The sequence below is a fragment of the Tarenaya hassleriana genome, unplaced genomic scaffold (genome assembly GCF_000463585.1).
Source record: "Tarenaya hassleriana unplaced genomic scaffold, ASM46358v1 Cleome2, whole genome shotgun sequence".
Taxonomy (NCBI): domain Eukaryota; kingdom Viridiplantae; phylum Streptophyta; class Magnoliopsida; order Brassicales; family Cleomaceae; genus Tarenaya; species Tarenaya hassleriana.
In genome coordinates, this window is record NW_010965372.1 from 2,843,049 (window position 1) to 2,867,262 (window position 24,214).

The 24,214-nt window shown below is 37.3% G+C and overlaps 5 protein-coding genes across 8 annotated transcripts; 4 read left to right on the forward strand and 1 right to left on the reverse strand.

Annotated features, from left to right (window-relative positions):
- The first annotated feature begins 1,343 nt into the window (after nt 1–1,343).
- Nucleotides 1,344–4,912, forward strand: LOC104811906 (uncharacterized WD repeat-containing protein C3H5.08c-like). Of its 2 annotated transcripts, none has more exons than XM_010538765.1 (6): nt 1,344–1,611; nt 1,957–3,104; nt 3,200–3,290; nt 3,385–3,674; nt 3,762–3,855; nt 3,994–4,912. In XM_010538765.1, the coding sequence occupies exons 2-6, from the start codon at nt 2,070–2,072 to the stop codon at nt 4,464–4,466; spliced, it is 1,983 nt and encodes a 660-aa protein (XP_010537067.1). In that variant the 5' UTR covers nt 1,344–1,611; nt 1,957–2,069; the 3' UTR covers nt 4,467–4,912. The 2 variants fall into 2 exon arrangements, with proteins under 2 accessions (XP_010537067.1, XP_010537068.1); XM_010538766.1 differs by having other exon boundaries at nt 1,967–3,104.
- Nucleotides 4,913–5,271: 359 nt separating this feature from the next.
- LOC104811907 (retinol dehydrogenase 11-like) lies at nt 5,272–7,901 on the forward strand. Of its 2 annotated transcripts, none has more exons than XM_010538767.2 (7): nt 5,272–5,731; nt 6,008–6,128; nt 6,224–6,341; nt 6,651–6,787; nt 6,945–7,046; nt 7,143–7,235; nt 7,319–7,901. In XM_010538767.2, the coding sequence occupies exons 1-7, from the start codon at nt 5,508–5,510 to the stop codon at nt 7,637–7,639; spliced, it is 1,116 nt and encodes a 371-aa protein (XP_010537069.1). In that variant the 5' UTR covers nt 5,272–5,507; the 3' UTR covers nt 7,640–7,901. The 2 variants fall into 2 exon arrangements, with proteins under 2 accessions (XP_010537069.1, XP_010537072.1); XM_010538770.1 differs by having other exon boundaries at nt 5,712–5,790.
- A 996-nt stretch (nt 7,902–8,897) lies between these two features.
- Nucleotides 8,898–13,429, forward strand: LOC104811908 (importin subunit beta-1). Its single transcript, XM_010538771.2, has 3 exons — nt 8,898–9,056; nt 9,913–12,337; nt 12,433–13,429. The coding sequence occupies exons 2-3, from the start codon at nt 9,921–9,923 to the stop codon at nt 12,629–12,631; spliced, it is 2,616 nt and encodes an 871-aa protein (XP_010537073.1). The 5' UTR covers nt 8,898–9,056; nt 9,913–9,920; the 3' UTR covers nt 12,632–13,429.
- Nucleotides 13,430–17,878: 4,449 nt separating this feature from the next.
- LOC104811909 lies at nt 17,879–18,773 on the forward strand. Its single transcript, XM_010538772.2, has 3 exons — nt 17,879–18,086; nt 18,199–18,248; nt 18,350–18,773. Exons 1-3 carry the CDS (start codon nt 18,017–18,019, stop codon nt 18,470–18,472), a joined length of 243 nt encoding a protein of 80 aa, XP_010537074.1. The 5' UTR covers nt 17,879–18,016; the 3' UTR covers nt 18,473–18,773.
- Nucleotides 18,774–20,334: 1,561 nt separating this feature from the next.
- On the reverse strand, nt 20,335–22,348 carry LOC104811910 (50S ribosomal protein L9-like). 2 transcript variants are annotated; one of them, XR_771539.2, is made up of 7 exons: nt 22,221–22,348; nt 21,842–22,007; nt 21,550–21,684; nt 21,179–21,286; nt 20,994–21,098; nt 20,673–20,900; nt 20,335–20,593 (listed from the first exon to the last, which is right to left on the reverse strand). XR_771539.2 is itself a non-coding variant. In XM_010538773.2 (6 exons), the coding sequence occupies exons 2-6, from the start codon at nt 21,992–21,994 to the stop codon at nt 20,736–20,738; spliced, it is 666 nt and encodes a 221-aa protein (XP_010537075.1). In that variant the 5' UTR covers nt 21,995–22,007; nt 22,221–22,347; the 3' UTR covers nt 20,335–20,735. The 2 variants fall into 2 exon arrangements, 1 of the variants encoding a protein (XP_010537075.1); XM_010538773.2 differs by having other exon boundaries at nt 20,335–20,900; nt 22,221–22,347.
- Between the last annotated feature and the right edge of the window lie 1,866 nt (nt 22,349–24,214).

Below are 24,214 nucleotides of genomic sequence, written 5' to 3' on the forward strand. Positions count from 1 at the left end.
AAATATTCAATTGATAGGAGATTCCAAACAAAATAAAGCAAACAAATGAATGATTAGAGAATCAAAACATCTGGAAATTCCATTGGTTATGTTACAGAAGAGATAATTGAGATTTGCATTATGGTCGAATCCTAACAAAGTGAATGGGGGAACATGCCGCGTAGTCATCATGCAGATATGTGGGGTCCAACTAGGCATGTCCACAAATTATTATTAAAAAACTATATATTAAAATTTTAAAACAAAGTGCAGAAAAGAATTAAATCATATAGAAAAAAGTATAATCGTAGAAAAACGATTGATGGATACAATTAGGTATCTATTTGCATGACGGATTGCCCCACGACCACTGTTACATATCTTGGCATCATCTCTCTGTCTCTACACATATAGATCGCTCCAAAAACTTATTACAATAATATTTCCACGTCTTTTTCGTACGAATATTTCAAAGTTCAATGAGCCAAATAATGATCAAATTACAAAGTAATTAATCCTCTCGAATATCCATTTGATTTTTATATTGTTTTTTATATCTCTAAAAAAATTACCCGTGTTCATTTTTTTATTAAAAAATGTTGACTTTTAAAAACAGAAATTTTATTTATTTTTATTCTATTAGGTTCATTAATTTGAATTTAAAAATTATAACTATCAGTATCTGACTTGTATTCAATTATTTCGAATCAAATATTTATTTATATTTTTGGTAAAACTTGTTTTTTTTATATTCAACGCGCCTCATTGGAGGGGTTTTCGTAATATTTTTCCAATTACAGTCGAAATATAAATCAGGTTCAATTTTAGAACCGATTTTTTAATTGTAACTATATACTAACAATTTTGAATACAAGTCAAACCATTAGTTAAATAAGTGCACACACACATGCATACATACATACATACATACATACATACATACATACATACATACATACACACACATTCGATAAAATCGTATTCATCAAACGTTTATGAAATGACCATTTTCTGTTCGTTGAGTAAGATTATACATTAATGTGAGTGAGAAATCTCGGATTACTTTTAGATATAAATAATTTTACAATATTAATTGATTGAGAATGATTGATGATACAGCCACGACGTGGGAAATCTTGTTTATTATAAAATACTTTTTGATTATTATGGAGCATGAGAGATCTATAAAGATCTTAAACCCTTTGCAATTAAGGAAATTAAAAGATTATTAGAGAAAGTGTAATAACCTCGTGCAGTTAATAAATTAATTACGGAAAATAAATTGAGAGAGAGAGAGAGAGAGATTTAAAAAGGGGACTGTAGAAATATATACAAGCACACATATATATATATATATATATATTCGACTCTCTTCCAGAATCTCGTTCCTCGGGCCATCTTCTTCTTCTTCTCCTCTCCTTTCTATATCTTTCTTCACGGATTTCAAGGAGAGCTTGATCCTTTTTTATTTATTATTCTTATTCTCTTTAATAGTCTTCTTAATCTCCTTCTCTCTCTCTGGTTCGGTCTCTCATGGTTTGACAATGGCGGCTGCTGCTGCTGCTGCTGCTGCTTATTCGGACCGTGTTTGTACCGGTTCCGAAGAAACCTCGTAGAGACAAGAAAACCCATGTAAGAAAATTTTAATCTTTTCTTCTTTGTTTAGCGATTACGCATTTTTTGTGAGGATCTCTTTCTTGGGATATACTAATGAGATCTTCAATTTTACGGAGGTTAATACGGCTTCTCTGTGTGCTCCAAGACTGTTCTATTTTTTTTTGTATTTGATTAATATATGTAAGTTGTTTGTGAAATTGCCTGAGAGAGAGAGAGGGAGAGACCAGGTTCGATGGTTTTGGATTGGGATTGGGATTGATGTTTATCTCCTGTTTTGTTTACAATATCGGCCTCTGTGCTTGGCGAATTCTTTTAAAGTTTCTCACTTTTCTTTCTTTTAAATTATGAATTTATATATAGTTCCCTGTAGGTTGCTTGGGTTGGAGGGACATTAACAGTTGGGGGAATTCCCTCGAGAGAGAGAAAAAGCATTGTTCTTTGAGCTGGGTTTCATGGAATGAACACCAAGAATAATGGATTGCTTCAGCCAAGAGGAAGACTTGCCGTTCTTTGATGCTAACGAAGAAATGGCATCGAATGGTTCCAATGGCGATACCTTCCATTTCGATGTACGGTACGGTTGCTCTGAAAGTGTTGTGGAGCGGAGGAAGAAGTTCTTGGAGTGGATGGGAGTCGATGAAGGTGGTCGTGTCAGTTCAGGGATTTCGGCTTCTGCGAGTAATGCAGAGCAAGAATTCGATAGATTTCGAGAAAATCACTCGGAGGCTGTGATGAGATCTGGAGATGGAGCTGGAGAATTCAGCAGTTCTTCTCAGTTATCGTCGTTTTCGTCCTTGTCTGGTTCAAGTATGGATCTTTCTGGCGAGTTGTCTCTAAGGGTAGATGAAACGAGAGCTTATAGCTCTTCCATGGCGTCGAGTTCTGATTCAAGATGTTGTCAGGGGAAGGAAAGTAATGACATCACAGGGCTAATCAGGAGTTTTAAGAAGGGCTGGTTTCATAGGCTGCGTTCTATGGGGTGTGCCACTGGTAAGGAGGTTGAATCGAGTACAATGAAAGCTTCTAGCTATGGAGGAGAAGAAGTAGTTTCTGGTGGCAGCCATTGTAGAGTTAAGGTTAAGCATTGTAGGAAGAAGGTTAAGGAACTTTCCGCTCTTTATCAGAGCCAATACATTAAGGCTCATGATGGTCCAATCACGACGATGAAGTTCAGCGATGACGGGAAGTATCTTGCAAGCGGTGGTGAAGACGGGGTTTTGCGCGTTTGGAAAATCGAGGAGGATAATCGATCAAGAAAACGGGATTTACCCAAGATAGAGACAGACCCTTCTTGCTTGTATTTTGAGGTGGATGATCAAGATCTTTCCCGGTTGAAACCAGTGAGGGTGGATGAGGAGAAGAAAACAAAGAGAAAGAACTTGAGGAAAGCATCAGAATCGGTCTGCGTTGTATTTCCTTCAAAAGTTTTCCGGATAATGGAAAATCCGATACACGAATTTCGCTTCCACACTGGTGAAATCCTTGACATCTCTTGGTCTAAGAACAATGTAAGCTTAGATTCTTCTACCTTAGTAGCTTTTTCTCATTATGGTTTTTGGAAGAAGGAAATTCAATATGACTGTTGCATCTTTTCTGTGTGCAGTGTCTTCTCTCGGCATCGATGGATAACACAGTAAGATTATGGAGAATCGGAAGCAATGATTGTCTCGGAGTTTTCCCCCACAATACCTATGGTATATGCTTCTTCGTGTTGGTGAATAAGCCTATACTCGACTTTGATATTATTCTGATCTGATGTATATTTCTTCTCTGCTTTTGGATTTGCAGTGACTTCTGTACAGTTCAACCCGGGTCACGAAAACTATTTTATCAGCGGTTCAATCGATGGGAAAGTTCGAATCTGGGAAATTTCGGATTGCAGAGTTGCTGATTGGGCCAATACCAGAGAGATTATTTCCGCAGTGTGTTATCGTCCAGATGGACGGGGTGGAATCATTGGATCTTTGGAAGGAAATTGTCGATTCTTTAACATGTCTGGAGATTACATAGAACTAGACTCTCAGATTCACTTGGTTAACCACAAGAAGTCATCAAATAAAAGGATAACCGGATTCAAGGTAATAACAGTAGTTCTGTTCCTCTGTGTTCTTACTCTTTTTTCTCTTATAGCGCTTATGTTAATCGATCTCTGCATGTTTTTCCAGTTCTTGCCACACGACCCGAGTAAAGTTTTGGTTGTTTCGGGTGATTCCCAAGTCCGAATTCTTCACGGGAACAACGTTGTCAGAAAATACAAGAGTATGATCCTTCTTCTGAATCTTTTACATTCTTCCTGTCCTGTTCGCAATCTTGATCACCATTTCTTTATCTGTCATTACACATACAACGCTTAAAACCTCGGGTTCTGAACTGAATTCACTTCTGTTTTGTCCTCAGGTCTTTGCAAGACGAGAAGCCTAACGTCGGTGTCTCTCACATCTGATGGAAAGCATATCGTATCAGCTTGTGAAGATTCCAATGTGTACATATGGAACAGCAGCGACAACACCCACGAAGAAGAATCTGATTCTTCTTCTTCCCAGATGAAAAAGATTCGATCTTTCGAATGTTTCTTGACCAATGCATCAGTGGCAACAACATGGTGCGGGTTCTCGTCAGAGGACAAGTCTCCTCGTCAAACTCCTCTCCCGCCCTCTTGCCTGTCTCAAGGGTTGGCCATGGGATCGGGTTTCAAAGGATGCGCGACTTGGCCAGAAGAAAATCTTCCTTCCAGCCCTTTCACCACGTTCAAGATGAATGTCTCCCCATACAAGACGAACTCCCTCGCTTGGGGAATGGTCATAGTGACCGGAGGTTGGGATGGACGGATCAGAACGTTCCAGAACTATGGCCTCCCTCTGGTCACGTAGCCGGCTCCATGATCCGAACCAGGTTGCCATTCTGAGATTTGGGAGTTATGGGTGGGTACGAACAGATCCATTATTGAGATTTCAGGAGATTCTCCAAGAGGGTTTTGAGCATGGTCCGCCAAGATCACTGGTTAGAAAGAATCATCGATCTGAGGATGAGGGAAAAGATTTTTTTCATGGAATGTGGCTTGTCCAAGGTGATTTCGGCGTACGGATTGTCGAAAAAGGACAGGTGTGGGCCCGGAGACATTGGCCGGCAAGTGATCGTGGAACCTGTGGCTCAAGTTTGTCCTCTCAAGGAAGTGGTGACGGAGCTTTTGCTTCTTGATGTTGATATTGATGCTGATGCCCCTTTTTTTTCTTATTAACCTCTGTGATTTTTTTTTAAATTTCTAACATAACGAAAAGCTTGATTTATTTTACAATTGTAAAAATTAAATCTTACATAGATGATATTAGATTTATGTATATCCAGTTTAGAGCAGAACCCATTTGGGATTGTTGTAAAAAAAAAAAAGAAATATATGCAAATATGTATTTTTTTTTTTTTATAAATTTGTTCCAATGATCAATTTTAATCTATGTTTGTAACGAAAAAGAAAATCATGCGAGTCAAGCCTAATTGCGAAATGGTTTGACTTTTGCCCTCAAAACGTCAAAGACCTTATCCGATTTAGTGGGCCGAGGTAAGTTGGGCTGATGACAAATAGGCCCAAAATTGTCATTCTGACGTGGCATGCCACGTCATCGGCATTAGTCATCAGTTGTAATTTTTGGAAATTTGTTCTTTTTTTTTTCCCTCACAAGTCCAAAGAAATTGGTTCCAAGACAGCAAGATTGTGGGTTGCAAATTAGTTTCACAGGAAATTGCTCGCACGCTTCTCATCCAAATCGGATGCTTTCATCCATAAACAAACGAAAAATCGAGTCTTTTGTATCAATCAATTGTCTTTGCGTTTCGCATTTCTTAGATTTTTAACGGAATGCTGCTTTTTGTCTTGTCTCGCGTTCTTCCGGGTCAGATCTAACCTGAGGAGGAGAATGAGCGGCCAAGAGGCGTCGTCTTCGTCTCCGGCGAGGAAGAGGAAGAAGGAGGGATTGGGTTGGATAGAGTGGTTCAGAGGATGGACTTGTGTTTTCGAGGAGTTTCTCTTCCAGAGAATCATGGCGTCTCACTTGCAGAACCCTCTTCCTCTTCCTCCTCTCAACGGCATCACCTGCATCGTCACCGGATCCACCAGTGGCATTGGCCGCGAGACTGCTAGGTTTTCCGCCTTCTCTTTCCTTTTTACCCCCCGAAAATGGTCCCGGAATCGGTTTTCTGGTGCGTCGTTTCTTCTGATTGATTCATGCTGTGGTTTTGACTGAGACCCAGTTCTGGAAATCCGCTGAATTCTGGATCTTGTATGGTTTTGTTGGCTAATTCGTTGTTTTTTTACTGAAAGAAGTAAGCTTTGTTCGGGACTTGAGTTGATGAATCTCTCAAGCTTTTAGCTTTTCTGTTCATTTGTTCAAGAATGTGGCTTTTTCTTGTGTCATAGGCAATTGGCAGAGGCTGGTGCTCATGTTGTTATGGCAGTGAGGAACACAAAGTCGGCTCAGGAGTTGATCCAGCAATGGCAGAATGAATGGTCGGGCAGGGGCCTTCCACTTAACATTGAGGTAATCAGTTTAAATAACTTTGTGTTCTTTCAGATGGATGATTTCTTGTTATTCACAGGGGGATGGCTGATGATACTATGTTTGCTTTGTCAAAGGCAACGGAACTTGATCTCCTCTCTCTGGACTCTGTTGTGAGATTTGCGGATACTTGGAACGCACGTTCAGGACCTTTGCATGTTCTGATTAACAATGCCGGCATATTTGCTATGGGAGGTTGGTTTTAGCTGTTAAGCTTTAAGTTTCGTTCCTTCTGTTAGTGAGCTTCCTGCTTTGATTTCCATCTCTATCTATCATTATACACATATTTTTTACTTGATGGACCCAATGGATATGTTTCTTTAGTATTTGTGGTAGTCTTATTTGTATTGGTTATACACAGTATGCCTTCTGTTATTGCCTTTTCCTGAACTGTTTGTCAGTATGTTTCTTTCTTTGAATTGATTGGTTGTCCAAGAGCTACATTTGCGGTAATATGCGCTACCGGAAAACTGGCTGAAATGGTTAGCATTTTGATTTTTGTAGAGCCGCAAAAGTTCTCAAAGGATGGGTATGAGCAGCACATGCAAGTGAACCATTTAGCTCCATCGCTGCTTTCACTACTTCTTTTGCCGTCACTTATCCGAGGATCCCCAAGCCGGATTATCAATGTGAATTCGGTTGTAAGTTCTATGATCAAATGAAACTGCAGGCTGCAAATTTTCAGCTCTCTAGTTTTGCATCTTTCCGGTATCGATAATGGCTTTACTTTAACTTTATTTGTGATTGTTTCTTCATGCAAGATTTCCTTATTTTTTTTGCTGGGTTTTACATTTGTAGATGCATCATATCGGTTTTGTTGATCCTGATGACATGAATCTCATTTCCGGTAGAAGAAAGTATTCGAGCCTCAAAGGATATTCGAGCACCAAGCTAGCGCAGGTTGAACATAAAGCAAGATCTTAACAATCTGAACTGTTCAGCTTGCTTCTGTTCCACTGAAGGGTTGAAATTTTCTGGTGTGCTTTCGTCTTGCAGGTTATGTTTAGTAGCATCCTTTTCAAAAGGCTACCTGTGGAATCCGGCATTAGCCTTGTATGTTTGTCTCCGGGTGCTGTCTTAACGAATGTCGTAAGTATATTCTTTCGCGTTATACGAGCTTCGTTTTCTCGGAACTTTATTGCATAAACTCTTGTGTTTTTCGGAAAATGCAGGCGAGGGATCTTCCAAGGTTCCTTCAAGCTATATATGCTGTGATACCTTACTTTATCTTTTCGCCCCAAGAAGGTTGTAGAAGCTCCATTTTCGCAGCCACTGATCCTCAGATTCCCGAGTACTGTGAAACACTGAAAGCTGATGATTGGCCTGTCTGTCCATTCATCTCTCAAGATTGCCGCCCGACGAAACCTTCTGAAGAAGCACATAACCTAGAAACTGCATACAGAGTGTGGGAAAAGACTCTAGAAATGGCCGGTCTCCCTCTCGATGCAGTGGAGAGGCTTATAGAAGGGGAAGATGTGAAATGCCAACGATGAGTAGTCGTCAGTCTTGTCACAAGGTACCCTTTTCCACGATGCAACCAAGACTATACATGTTTATTTGGAGATAAGAGTTTTTTGTGAGGTTTCTGTAGGGAATTTGCTGCAAATTCATAAAGTTTGTGACTTTTTCTTTTGAAGTTTCCCAGTTTGTAATTTTCTTTTGTTGTCTCAGTAATATTTTGATTATTGTTTTGTGGTTGGTGTGAAGATTGAAATTTATTACGTACCCATGAAATGAAATTTCTGGTTTGACGTGTGGGCATTTGGGTAAATATGACCCCTTGCTCTTGCATGTTTCTTTTTCTTTGAGATGCCCATCTGTGTGGAACTGGAACCTCTTGTTCTTGTTTCGATCTCCCTCAGTTGATTCCAAGTTCTAAGGAAGGTGGAGAATAGTGAAGTTTGAGGCCATGCTTTCCACGCTGAGGCATGTCATGGAAGGGCCATGCACGTATTCGAAGGATGTGTCTCTATTTGTCGATTCAAAAAAAGAGGGAAACAAAAGAAATTCGTCGGTCGAAAGAGCGAAGGAAAAATTAGGGCATTACACGTCGTTTGCTTCTGTGGTCTGTCGCTTTGTCGCTGAGATTTTTCTGTCGGGTGAAGCAGAAGCTCTGTAAACCAGAAAGATCCTTCCTTTTTGTCTCTGCAGATCCCTTGGATTTGATTTTTTCCTTCTTCCCTCTCATGGGTCTCCTCTGGTTCAATGGTTCTTTGGTCTGAGTTTCCCATTAACGCAGGTGTCGAATCTTGGGTTTTTGTTTTTGGACTGCGAGATTCAGATTTCGGGAAAAGAATGATGGGTGATTGTTATCAGCTCGTTCAGTCGATTGTCCTGGGCTTGATCTTCTCTTACCTTCTCGCCAAGCTGATCGCGTTTAAAACCAAAAACCTCTCAGTCACGTGCCACCGCCAAAACCCACCAGGGAGGAAGCCGGAGAACTCCGTCTCGTCGTCGGAGACGCCGATTCGCCCGTGGCGGAACCAAAAAAACCAAAAGAAAACACGTTAGGGATTTGTTTGGATGGTCGTAAATGAAAAGTGATCTGGACCGTTTATTGTTTTTTCGATCTTCGGACCAGATGATGATTCCACACCGTACACGCGATGTACGATATAATCTCTCAGGTGGAAAATGCCCAAAAAAGTAATTAATGATTCCTGCAGAAATAATGTTATCAATTAAAATATTGATATTTTCGTAATTAAAAATTAGGACATAAATTTATGTTGTTATCTATTACAGCTTCACATCCGATTCTTCTTTCCCCGCTCTCTCTATCTCCCTTCCCTTTTTCGCTGGAACTGCTCTCTCTCTCCAAGGCTTTCTAGGGTTTCTCTATCTGTTCCCGTTTTCCGCCTAATCCGATCGCCGGCTCCGTGATTCTTCCACAACCTCTTTGTACTCAAGGTATTTTCTTTACTTCCCCCATCGGAAATGTTCGAATTGCATCCTTTCTCCGGCTCCCTAGCTCCCTAATCCCGTTTTCTGATTCGATCTCGAATCGCTCAATCGTCGTTTCCTACTTTCCCTTTGCTTTATCCGAAATTTTGGGATTCGATTTCGTTTGCCCGTCGAATTTTCGGGTGGATTCTATTTGTTATGGGAATCAGTTCTTTTCTTCGTATACTGTTGAATTCGATCCGATTTCATCCCTTGTTCTATGTATTGTATCTGGTGTACCTGGATCTGTGGTTCTCTCGATCTTAATCGAATTTTATAGTCTTCGAAAAGTATTGCTCAATTGTTAAATGTGTTGTTGAGTTACCGGGTTGTACGGACTCCATTGGTTCTTAGACATTTAAGATTAGCTTTGGTTGTTTGTTGGAGAAATCGGTGAGCGTGTTAAATGAAGATTATAAAATGGATCTCAGTGTTTTGTTGGTACTTCTTTCACCTGAAGTTGTCGTGATGTCAAGTGTGCTGGTTCTGCAACTGTTATCATCTTAGTTTTGGTTTTTGCAATCCGTCTGGGTAGTGCTGTTGTGGATCTAGAATTCATTTTGGCTTATTATCTGACCTTCATAGTGTAGTTCCATGATTTTTTTTTTATAAATCCATGTTTTTTTTGGGTGGATATGTTTCTATTGTTTACTAGATCGGTTATGTGTGTATGGAACCTTGTTGTTCTGGGAATTTCGAAATATAGAGTGATTTATAATTGGATATGTGATTGGTATGTCGTTTATCGTATGCATATTAATTCGGGACAAGAAGGAAGCTTTTTCTGTTAGCCAAATCTGATTTAGAATGCTCAAATTTGCAGGTAAAGGTATGGCATTGGAAGTTACCCAGTTGCTCTTAAATGCGCAGTCAATTGACGGAACTGTTCGTAAGCATGCCGAAGAAAGTCTCAAGCAATTTCAGGAGCAAAACCTTGCAGGGTTCTTGTTGTCACTTGCTGGGGAACTGGCAAACGATGAGAAGCCAATTGAGAGCCGAAAATTAGCTGGTTTGGTTCTAAAAAATGCTCTTGATGCAAAGGAACAACACAGAAAATATGAGCTTGCCCAAAGATGGCTGTCTCTAGACACAACAACTAAGTCTCAGATCAAAACATTCTTGTTGAAGACACTTTCCTCTTCTGTACCTGATGCACGTTCAACTGCATCTCAGGTGATTGCTAAGGTTGCGGGTATTGAGTTGCCGCTGAAGCAGTGGCCTGAGTTAATAGTATCTCTTCTCTCGAACATTCATCAGTTGCCGGCTAATGTCAAGCAAGCCACTTTAGAGACTCTTGGATACTTGTGTGAAGAAGTTTCTCCTGATGTTGTAGATCAGGATCATGTAAATAAGATACTCACCGCTGTGGTTCAGGGTATGAATGCTTCAGAAGGAAACAATGATGTCAGACTTGCTGCAACACGGGCTTTATACATGGCTTTGGGATTTGCTCAGGCAAATTTCAACAATGACATGGAGCGTGATTACATCATGAGAGTTGTGTGCGAAGCTACACTGTCTCCGGAGGTGAAAATCAGACAGGCTGCGTTTGAATGTTTAGTTTCCATAGCTTCAACATACTATGAGAAGTTGGCTCCTTACATGCAAGATATATTTAACATTACCGCGAAGGCTGTTAGAGAAGATGAGGAATCTGTGGCTCTGCAAGCTATTGAGTTTTGGAGTTCGATTTGTGACGAGGAGATTGATATCTTGGAAGAATATGGAGGTGATTTCACTGGGGATTCTGATGTTCCATGCTTTTACTTTACTAAGCAGGCTCTCCCTGCTCTTGTGCCTTTATTGTTGGAAACACTTCTTAAGCAAGAGGAAGATCAGGATCTGGATGAAGGGGCTTGGAACATAGCGATGGCTGGTGGGACATGTTTGGGACTGGTTGCAAGGACGGTTGGAGATGATATTGTGCCACTTGTCATGCCATTCATTGAAGAGAACATATCTAAGCCAGACTGGAGACAGCGAGAAGCTGCAACTTATGCTTTCGGCTCCATTTTGGAGGGTCCTTCTGCAGATAAATTAATGACAATTGTTAACGCCGCGTTAACATTTATGCTTAGTGCTTTAACGACTGATCCAAACAACCATGTGAAAGACACCACCGCTTGGACCCTTGGCCGGATATTTGAGTTCCTTCATGGTTCAGTTATTGATACACCAATAATTACCCAAGCAAACTGTCAACAGATCATTACTGTGCTACTTCAGAGCATGAAAGATGCTCCGAATGTTGCTGAGAAGGCTTGTGGAGCTCTGTATTTCCTTGCTCAAGGCTATGAGGATGTTGGCCCAAATTCTCCTTTAACACCCTTCTTCCAGGAAATTGTTCAGTCCCTTCTAGCTGCTACACACAGAGAAGATGCGACAGAGTCTCGCCTTAGGACAGCCGCGTATGAGGCACTGAATGAAGTTGTCAGGTGTTCAACTGATGAAACATCAACCATGGTTCTGCAGTTAGTACCTATTATAATGATGGAGCTTCACAAGACTTTGGAAGGCGAGAAGCTTTCATCCGATGAGAGAGAGAAGCAGAATGAGCTGCAGGGCCTTTTATGTGGATGTTTGCAGGTCATAATACAGAAACTGGGATCATCTGAACCAACCAAGTATGCCTTCATGCAGTATGCAGATCAAATGATGGGACTGTTCTTGAGGGTGTTTGGTTACAGAAATGCAACTGCGCATGAGGAAGCCATGCTTGCAATTGGGGCTCTTGCCTATGCAGCAGGTCCTGATTTTGCTAAATACATGCCTGAGTTATACAAGTACTTGGAATTGGGTCTACAAAATTTCGAGGAGTACCAAGTTTGTGCTGTTACTATTGGTGTTGTGGGTGATGTCTGCAGAGCGCTGGAGGACAAAATATTGCCTTACTGTGACGGGATCATGACGCAACTTCTCAAGGATTTGTCAAGCAACCAGTTGCACCGATCAGTAAAGCCACCGATATTTTCCTGTTTCGGTGACATAGCACTGGCAATTGGGGAGAACTTTGAGAAATACCTGATGTATGCAATGCCCATGCTTCAGAGTGCAGCTGAGTTATCTGCTCACACATCTGGAGCTGATGATGAAATGACAGAGTACACAAACTCTTTGAGAAATGGAATTCTCGAGGCTTACTCTGGCATCTTTCAAGGTTTCAAGAACTCTCCGAAAACCCAGTTGCTGATTCCTTATGCACCCCATATCCTCCAATTTCTGGACAGTATATATATGGAGAAAGACATGTGAGTTTGTTGTTGCTTGCTGTTGTCGCATATTTGATCGATGTGTGCTTGCAAATGTTTTTAGATCAATGTTAACATTGTATTTTGACTGACAGGGATGAGTTGGTGATGAAGACTGCGATTGGGGTCCTAGGAGATTTAGCCGATACACTAGGGAGTCATGTGGGTGCGTTGATACAGCAGTCTGTGTCGAGTAAAGAGTTCTTAAACGAATGTCTGTCTTCTGAGGACCACATGATTAAAGAAGCAGCAGAATGGGCCAAGCATGCCATTGGCCGTGCCATTTCCGTTTGAGGCTGAAAAAAAAATCCCTTTAGTTTCCGCTATTTAGAAGTCTGAATGCATCTGGGGTGTGTCTGAGTTGAGTTGAGTTGAGTTTGGTCGGGGTCGGGTACTGCATCAGTCTTGAGTAAAACCAGCATCTTCACTGTAGTTGGGTCAGCGTCAATGGTTCAGATGTCGTTTTTTCATCGAGGAGGAGGTAAGCCGGGGTATGTATTAGCGGGTAAAGGCAGTCCAAAGGAGTAGAGAACGACGTCATTCTCAGTCTTAAGAGAAGAATCTCGAGTCAGTGGTTGGGGGAGGGGAAGAGAGATTAGATTAGTAGTTTTGAGTAAATAATGCATGTCGGGAGGTGTCCGGTTCGTTTGCTGGGTATTCGGACAAGGTTAAAAAAACAGGATTTTGCTGTTGTCTGTCATGTCTTTATTTTTATGTTCTTTCACCCCCCCGAGAGTGGGGGGAGGTCGGTTTTGATAGTCACTGCATTTTTGTAAGACATTCCCTTCTTGATTTATTTTGTTTGTTGTCTTTTTTTTCTTTTGGGATTATTTGGTCAAGTCTCAAATCTGAATCTGCACCTGCGGGTAGTGTCATGAAGCATTTGTCATCTTTGGGGGTCTGTATGTTGATCAGCATATTCTCTCTCTCTCTTTTCCCTTATTATAGTTTTTCACATGTCTGTATACTTTCTGTACTGCACTCAGTTACATGTGGGGTTCGTTTGTTCATCTTTTGTTTTTTAGGTTCTCAAAAGTCAAATGTCACATATCATATTTGCATCCATAGAAAGGAAAAAAGTTGCTTTTGTTACCCTGTTTTTCTCCCTATTTCAGGTCCATTTTATTCCATATATATATATGTATGGAATATGACCCTCGAGTCATCTCTTTGGCAAAATGTGGTTATAGTCATATGGGTCAAAAGGGTTCCATGATTATAGACATAAGAGCAGAGGATAGGACACAAGTCATTTGTCCTCAAACATCAACAGGTTGGAAGATGAAGAGGTTACTGAATGGAGTGATTGATATTCCTTTTTATCATCTTATCTTTGAGGGGCCGGCATTTTTTTTATGAACTCTTTCTACTACCTTTGGTAACATAAGTAGCAACAAAGGCTTCAGACAGGCGACAGAAGATGGCCTTGTGGTTGCTGAATGAAAGAGTTATTTGTTATGTTGGGGAGATGGATTGGATGATGTGTTTGTTTTGGAGGTATTATTGGTTTTAAAGATTTTATTACTACATTAAAGTAATCAATGCTTTAGTTATATTTTTTATTTTATAATCTAAAAGTTTGTCCGATTATATCTCTTAGAGGAGAAAAGTCTATATAAATGTCCCTTTTCAAGTGAGGATTCGAATCCGGATTGAGAAAGTCTTTATCGACAGTGGCAGACTGATAATCATTTATAACCAGGGGCATAATATATAATCGGAATATTGTACGGACAAAGTTAATTTCATTAGGAGGCATTTAACGATTTTTATTAAAAAAATTATATAATTTACAAAGAAATTAAACCTTTTTTAATTTAACAGTGGAGGCATATGCCCTATTACTTTGTACGTGGGTCCGCCCATGTTTATCGATTGAACCATTCAATCTTAGATTTTTTTAGTTATATGTTTTGACTACACATATTTGCATGCACATCTAATAACTCGAGCACCTTTTAATTTAAACATTTCAACAATTTAATATTGAAAATTATGGAAAGTTTATGTAATATTAGAGTTTATATTGATTTAAATGTCGATACGTATTTAACTATGATAACAGATGTTATATTACTTATTTATATTTACCCGATAATCGAATTATTGTGGTTTGATTGGAATTCAAAAACAATGAATTTGTGATGCATCAAAATTATCTGTATACGGATATATAAATTTGGCAAATAATCATCACTTGAATGATATAGAATTTTATGATATTAAAAAGATAGAATGAAATGATCCAAGATGAATTATATATCAGAGGCACTAAAAAAAAGAATGGAGATCAGATATTCTACTTTTTAGGAGGATATTTTCTTGGACTTTTCTAATCTTCTAAAAATATAATTAGATCGAAAATTCGATAAATTTTTGAATTATTTAAAATAAATTATGCAATGTATATCCATTCATAATTGAGTTATGGTTATCTATGGTATTCATCAAAACCATATATATATATATATAATATACCTATTTTGTTCTGATGAATACATTCTTTATTATTATTATTATTATTATTATTATTATTATTATTATTATTATTATTATTATTATTTGTTCTACTCGTTAAACCCGCTTTTTGGGACAACGAGAATTCCCCCTCCCAAAAAAGAAAAGAAAAGCAATTACTGTTAATTTATTTATTTTTAATTAATCAATAATTGCCGACACATTTGTCTCGTCATTACCCAATTTACCCTTATTATTTGTTTTTCCATGAAATTAAGAAAGAGTTATAATAAAATATGAAATTCCAAGTACTTCAAACATTTTAATAATAATAAAAAAAATTGAGGTAGTGGTCTCTGAGTAAATGGCTGACCGAGTCAATTGCAGGACACTCACTCACTCTGTCTCTGTCTCCATCTCAGTTGACTTACATGAAGCTTTTGTGTGAACATAGCACAAATGGAAGTATCTTTGCCATTTCCTCTAACCCTTTCAAGTATAAATAAAGTGGATATATAATTTTTTTTTTAAAAATGTAAAGTAAATCATATTAATGCAAGTTTCGGGTTTTCTTTATATATATCTAATTTAGATTTAAAAAAACGGATTTACACATGAATGGTACAACAAAACCATTAAGGCAAAGAGGTATATTGTTTTAGGAAATGAATATATATATATATATATATATATATATATATGTATATATAATGGGCTTACATCAAATGAAAATTACACTGTGATAGTTCAATTTTCGTGAAATTAAATTCAAAGTAACGAATGATTCAAGACTTGTTTTCTGCCCTTTGGTTCTAAACTGTTTATTTTTTTAAGATATTTTTAATAATCATTTTAATGGAACAAAACTATTAAGAATGGCAATTACCTATATTAAAAGTGACAGAATTTTGCGTCGGGAAAAAATGAAACATAAACAACGCAAATTCGACACAATGGATATATATATATATATATATATTCGTTATTTATTTTTAGGTAATTTATAAAGATTCAGAAACGGAACAGATTTGGTTTAAAATAATTACAACCAAAAAATTATTATTATTTTTAAATCGCGTTGTAAATGTGACGAAATTTATAGAACATAATGAAAAGAAGTTTATTTGATTGCCATTAAAAAAAAAAAGGTGTGAGAGGATGTGGTGGGAGTTTTCCACTCCACCTTATTGATTACGATTCACAAAAGAAGAATATAGTGGAATGTGATGGGGTGGAGAGAAAAGGAGAGATTCAACCAAATCCTTTTTAATGAACTAATCTTAGGATGGATTTTATTCTGATTTAAAAAAAAAAATTAAAAGTGAAAATATAGTGGAATTGGAATTTGAATCTAGCATCTTAAATTAGTCAACTTTCATATTTTTCATATTTTCAATTTTCTGTTGTAACTCATATTTTCTATCATTCCATTCATTTTGTTAGCTGTTTCTTAATAATTAAAGTTTTAACATTTTTTTAAATTTTAAAAAAAAAATGTTAAAAAAGGTTATATAATTTTTTAATAGTCGAAATATAATTAATATTTTAAATCTTGATGATTAAAACTGCGTTGTTATTAATAGTTTATGGGAATTCGATAGTTTTGATTAATAAAAGTGCCATTATTTTTAAAAATAATTAGAAAATCTAAAATTACGTCTACTTAATAACAAAAACTATGTTCTATAACATCAACGATTAAGAATAACTAAGTACAAATTTAGGGCAAGGGGGATATAGCGAGGCTCTTAGCTAAAAGAGTCTAAGAGAACGACCTCCACATTTGACCCAACAAAATCAAGCTTTGGGCCAAATGGAAAAGTTTCCAAATTTGCTGCTTGAGTTTTTATATATATATATATATATATATATATCAAGATGCAAATTTAAGAGGAGCAATTGGGGTATTTTTTTACACAAAAGTTTTGAAGAGTATTATTGTATATATACATACACTTTTTTAAAAAAATTATTGGGTACCCATAACATTTATTTAGCTCCTTAAGCCAAATATAATTGTACTTTGGGTTATAAATATCATGATCAGTACGAGCAAAGGCATATAATCATAAATACGAGTTTGGTATGGTTCCATCATACTTTACAATGGACCCATTTCCAACAACAAAAATATATAATTATTCAATTAATTATAATCAAGAAACATTTTTAGCTGTCTCCTCTGAATATAACATTAACTTCGTCATTATGATCCTCACATTCTTTTCATATATATATATATGATATCACTAATATGGTATTAGTTTGACTAATGTTCACATGTGGTGCACTACATAAACCATGGACCAAAACACGAGGATGGTGAAAACAATGGGCTCAAGAGTAATTTGAAAAGTTACCACAGTTGATGGAAAAATAATCGTTTAATCAGTTCTATTATACTTCCAAGAAACTATACCCATTTTAATTTCGAATTGGAAAATCAAATCTTTTTTTCCTTTCTACAATAGATATAATATATAATTGGTATTAGCTAGTGTTTTCAGCTTAAACACTATATTATTTTTTGAATATGGAAAAAAAAATATGTGAATTGATATTTTTGTATTTGTCTTAGCTTTATAAGGAAAAGAAACATAAAAAAAAGGTATGTTTTGAAAATTGTGGTCATGCAATGCAACTGCAAGCAACTTCATTATAGGTTTTGATGATGATCTTTTGTCCATACGCATGCATACCCATGATTCATTGAATCGTTCAGTTGACTTTTGTTCTTCCTCTTCTTTTTTAGGGGTTTGCGGGTAAATGAGTGATTGCCATCATCATCATCATCATCATCATCATCATCATCATCATCATCATCATCATCATTCATTTTGTTAGTGTGTTATTCCAACAGTTTGATGTTACCCTGCACTGCACTACTGTATTCAACTTTTATATTGGTTCTTAGTACGACAAATACTCGTCTCAAAATCGATATGACTCATAAAAAAAAACCATCTTTTACACGCTCTCTTGGCTATACATACATACACACACACATATATATATATATGAAAAGTTATAAACATAGACTAATGGGTTATCTTATCATCATCATCATCATCATCAAGGAGGGCCAATAGTTTCCATCACATTACATGAGAGAGAATATAAAACGGTACGCTACTGCCCTCTTCTCGTCTCAACCGAAGTTTCCTTTAAGATTCCCCAAAGCGAAGAGTGAGGTATATACAATCATCATCAAAGCCCTTCACTATGCCTCTTAGGACCAAACCTCTCTTCCTTCTTCTTCCTCTCATTCTCATCTCTCTCTCTCCTTCCAAAGGTATATATAAAGTTAACATTTTTCTTCCTTCATGCATTTCAATTATCGCATTGTGCATCCAAAATGCTCGAGAATTAGTCTATGATTTGATAATGAATGCTCCTTTGTATAGGAATGCTCATCAAACACCCGAGTGAGCATGGAGGCGAGATACTCTACAAGGTATGTATATATAAGCTCAATATATATATATGTGTGTATATATATACACACACACACTGATCCTATGAACTTTTTAAAAACATGGATTTTTATTTGGTCAGATTGAGAAAGTGGAAATGAAGATGAATAATAGGAAGCTGATGTTGGAGTCGACGCTTGACTACGACGACGCAGGACCCAATCCCAAACACGACCCTAGAAGGAAGCCCGGAGGCAAGGCCTGATACATTCTCTCTCTTATATATATATATATATATAAGCATGCGTGACATGCAACTTAAATCTATGCATTATTAATATATAATATATATGTATATCTTTTTTTTCCTTGATGAGGACGAGATCAACGTACCATCCCTTTAAGAACGTGTTCGTGCAGGGGATGGTTGATGACAAGCATGCCCTATGTTTGTTATTAAGTTATATAGTTATACTTTATGATATGATATGAAGGGTTTCTTTTCTTGTGTTCGTGGGACTCTATGGATATGTTAAATAAAGACATTATGGGTGTTTTCTTATAAATGGTGAAAGGTGTTACATATATATCGTTGAAAATCTTGAAATTATGTGGAGGATTATATACCTAGTTTAGTCATAGGGAACACGTCTAATTGGATTTGGTGTCTCCCATTAATTTTTGGCAGAGTTTTTTTAAAATAAAATAAAAAAAAAATTGGTTATAAGATCGAACTTGGTTTTGTCCTGTCCACTTGTACGGTGGAAGTGGATGTACATCATCATGTGTCATACACTATCTTCAATTTGAAAAATCATATCGCAGTGCTAATAAGTGGTTTCAAGTTTGCTCCGACACCCGTCCCAATTCTATCTGAAAATATCGGATTTCGGATTTAAATATATTGATTCGAAAAAACTTAGACTTTTGGGTTAGATTCAAATCGAATTTCTTATTGGTTTGAAAACCCGGTTTTTTTTAAATAATAAAAAGTTTGCAAAGAAAAATTTGAACGGTAAGACCAATCCAGCCTAACCCAAACAAATCTATAAGGTTGAGTTTTGGTTTTGGTTATTTAAATAAAAAAATTGGATCGGGTCCAACCCAAACCCGAAACCTTGGACCGAATATGAGTTTGGACCAGGTCAGCTCGATTGACATTCCTAATAGTAATATATGGCCTAGTTATACCAAAAACAAAAAAAAAAACTTATCTATACGCATCAAGTCTCAAGTAATTTTTATGAATATATATAATTTTTAAATTTTCATTTTTATTTTTATTTTGTATTAATTAATATTATTAAATATTAGGGATTGATGATGCGGCAGATGACTAGGATGCAATGTCAGCATTAAATAATATATTTTTTCGTTCAGGGTTTTATTTGCCAATTTTTAAAAATATAGAGTTTTAATTGCCAATTTTTAAAAGTATAATATTTTTTTGGATAAAAAAAAGTATAGGGTTTAAATTGCGACAAGAGAAAAGTACAGGGTTTTAAATGGAATTATCCCTTTTAATTTTTATCCTAATTATTGAAGTTTTTAGATTTTTTTATAATTTTATTTATTTAAATAGATATTTTGAAATTTATATAGGATTAATATTTATTTAAAAAATATATATCATAACCGAACCGAACCGATCTAAAACCGAACCGAATAAACCAAAAAATATAACCGTTTGGTTATAATTTTATTATGCAAAAACCGAGTCAAACCGAACCGAAACCGAACTGAACCGAACCAATTAAATCTATATAACCGTTTGGGTATGATTTTTTTATAACCGAAATAACCGAACCCGAAATAACCGGACCGAAAACCGAAATGGTCACCCCTAGTCTCAAGTAATGTAGAAATTTACCCAAAATCTATTGCATCGCTTTCATAAGATTGGACTGACCAAACGAACTTCCATTCATTTATGGCAAAAGCCGATCCAAATTATGAGGTGCCACTACTTTTTTACTTTTTAAAAAACATTAAATTCAATTCTACACTTTTGAAACGATTTAAAAACAAAACTTCGCAACATAATGATTTTTGGAAATCAAATTTTAATTTAGAAGCTAAAGAGCTGCAATATTTTTTTTGGAAATCATGTAGTTTATGTGTTAATATACGATTTCCCCTAATATCTTTATGTCAAGACATATATTATTCACATTCCAAATACATGTCACGGAATCTTACAATTTAATTATCATCCGACAGAGAGTTACGTACTAAAAAGACACAGAGAGCCGACTCACCGTACCGAAGCTTCAAGGCTCCAAATGCAGTCTTTCTCAAACCGGTTTGGCCGACCAGAAAACAGATCGCAAACTTGTAACTAAACCGAGTGACAAACTCAAAACCGGACAAAACCGGCCCGGTTAACCTGGACGGACGGACATGTTGATCAAATTAAATAACAAAATGAAGGGGGTATGATATGAAAACAAGTGAACTTCCAGCACCTAAATTGGCCATGGCTACGACTGAAACAAGAACCATCTCGGAGAGGACATGAGGTCGAAAGCTCATTTGCCACGGATTTTGACTTTGAGAGTCCATTGAATGCTACCCTCGGGCAAAGGGATAGACTTGGAGAAACGCAGAGGCACCTCGTACTCTCCAAAAGACGTCAAAGGAGATGTCAGATGAACGTTCTCCGGTTCAATCTTCACGCACAGCTGCCTCGCCACCTACACAAATAAGCATTTTTCACTTCTGCTCTGTTCCTATTACCATTACTCACCCGGGAATCCCGTGTATAATTATCAAAGATGTTATATTACCTCTGCAACTATCTCTTCCTTTGTCACAGGAGTTCTTACATCTGGCTTGTCATCTTTTGAAGAGCGGTTTCGGAACTTTTCCTTGTCAACCAACCTCCTGAGTACCTGTCTGATCTCAAGTCCTTTAAAGTTTCCAGTGAAGCAAAAGGACAAGAACATTGCCTATTGGGAGTTAACTTAAATACCAGGTTGGCATTAGCAAGACGCTTAGCAGCCTTTTCATACTCCTTTGTCGTGTCTTCAGTGGTTTTCTGGACCACCTTAACCTCCTCACCTTCTTCGCGTTTGTAAATCTAATCAGAAATCAGGAAAAGAATCAAACTTTGGAAGAAACCCATCTCAAAATATCAAATGCAACACTGTAAAAACATTTGTTTTGGTTTTGGAACGATCAGCTTGATGCCGTAATCAAAACCAAACCCCCAACAGGAAGAAGAAGAAAGAGAATCAACCAGAAAATACGTATAATGCTATAAACTCCTACGGTAACCGACCCACAAAAACAAATCAAAATCAGCAAAAATTGAAAGAAGGTACAAATTCCAAGCTCAAGTACCTTGCGTTGCTCTCGGATGAGATGAGAAAACTTGTCTATGTTAGGGACAGCCAGGAGTTTGGGCATGAGGTGGTTGCGGAAGTGACCCGGAGCCACCTTCACTGTCTCGCCGGCTTTCCCAAGCTTTTCTATGTTCTGCAAAGGGACCCATTAAACCAAATCCAAAACTAAATCAACACACGAAGAGAAGCAGCAAAACGAATCCACATGAAACACTTCTGGATAGAACAGACATCGTTAATGATTCCCATTCATCAATCTAAACTGTAACTTTCTGGATCAGAAGACTGACCGTCGTGAGAATAACCTCCAATCTTCTGTATCGAACGCCTTGGCATGCGAAAAGTAGCGGATGGTGCATCATCGTATTGTCAGATTTCTGGAAGCTCGTTCCTCTTGCGGCTATGTGGCTAATCACGTTTCGGCTTTGCGAAACACGGGCCATTGTTTCGACGATCCTGGGACACCAAATAAGAGAATCCAAGCAAAATTACCCACACGAGCAATCGCCTCCTCCAGCATCAGAAACAATGATCGAAACTACCCATTTTCTGAATCCGAGAACCAATGAAAAAAGCTAACCGAGAACCGTATCTGATGAAACTGCATAACCTACGCACTTCTTACACAACAAAATCTCAAAAACTTGGGTACGAAGAGCTTCAAATTACCTCTTTCGATCGAATCAACCCTTTCTTCCCAGGTTGCCTGAGAGAATTACTGATTGTTTTTTTTTTTTCTGGGAAAAATGAATCGGCGACTACTGGAGCTCATGGAAACAAAACGAGAAGGGTTTAAGTGGGGAATATAGCAAAAATGCCCTTAAAATGCTACCCATACTTCATAGCATACCTTCCAAAAAATAAATCTAAAAAAAATAAAAGATAAAATGATCAAAGTACATGTATATCCCTCAATTTTAAATAAAAGACGAAAAGGGACATACTTTTCCAATTAAAAAATGATTAACTTTTTAAGAATTAAAAAATAAACATTCTCTCTCTCCCTCGGTAAACTCCCACTCTCTCTTGCAACTTCATCTCTCTCTCTTGCAGAAAACTCTCTCTCTCTCCACTCTCTCTCTCTCCCTCGGTAAACTCCCACTCTCTCTTGCAACCCTATCTCTCTCTCTTGCAGCATTTCGAAAACTCTCTCTCTTGCGCTATTTCTCTCTTTCGATTTTCAGAAACTGAGACCATTTTCCTTGCAATTTCGGTATCTCTCTTGCGATTTGTGTGAAAAATCAAACACTCATGGATCCAAGAACACATGTGTCTTCTGCTTCGTCTTCGTCTGCATCTCAGACTGGTTCATCTTCGTCATCGTTGGACAAAGATCTCCCATTAGAAACGGTAAGTTTTTTTGCATATTCTTCTCCGTTTTTTTCTTCTGTGACCTGATCCTGGAGTAAAATCATTAAACTTATTGGATGGTTTGAGATTACAAAATAGGAATTTAGAGTTTAGGAATTTCGAAATTGAAAATTAGATTTTTGGGATTTCTGAATATAAAGTTAAGGTTTTTTTTGTTTTGAAAAATATAATTGGGGTTTTAGGAATTCGAAATAGAAAGTTAGAGTGTGGGTGTGGGATTTCGGAATACCTTGGAAAGTTTAATAATTTCCTAAGGTGCAAGTTCATGTGAGTCACAGGTCACATGCATGAGTCACAGGAATTTATATGGTAATAGTATAGTATAACTCACAACATCGTACACGGATCACACGGGTCACAGGTCACATGGGTCATATCAGTCACGGGTCCTAGATCCTAGGTCACAAAGATCACAATGACGAACAATTATTTTATTTTGCAGCTTCTATTTATCTACAAATTCGAAGACATTCAGTTTTTTCGAAGATCAATACGAAGTGTTATCCCTATGAGACGCTGAAGACGCTTAAAGAAGTACTAACATAGGATGAATAGATGTACTTCGAGAAAGAATCACAGTTCTAATATCTATTTCACGCGCAATGGGAACCACAGTTAAAGATGACGCATGCGGAAGTTCTTATTAACCGCTCTGTTAAAGCGAAAGACGAGAATGAGTTGTGGTTCGTGTTCAATGGTGTGTCCGTGAGGTACTCGATCATTGAGCACGCACTTATATCTGGTTTGAACAAGGGAGCATAATTCATGTCGATATGCGATGAGACCATACCATTGATCCGTGAAAAATTGGTTATTGATGTATTTTGTAATGGTAAAATTGTGTACAACTAACCCGTTATTTATTGTGAATTCTTTCGTAGTTTGTAAACTCAGTTTTTGTAAACTCTTTCGTATTTTGGATTTTACTTCTACTTTTGCTTGGAAAAGAGAAAGAAAAAAACATAAGTCCAATGGGTCACACGGGTCACATGAGTCACATGAGTCACGGGTCACACAGGTCACACGGGTCATATGGGTCACGAGTGAGTCACATGGGTCACATGGGTCACATAGGTCAAATTTATCGAATTAGTGATTTGGCATAGTTATGCAGTGATTAATCATGGATTTTAACATCAATAACAACTTTAAAATCATGTTCGTTTCAATTTTCATATTCAAGTCACTCATGCAAATGTATTTCATAAGTGATACTAGTGTTTCATGACAACTTATGAACAAATTGTACTAATGTTCATACAACTCTTACTTATGTTAACGAATTTAACTTG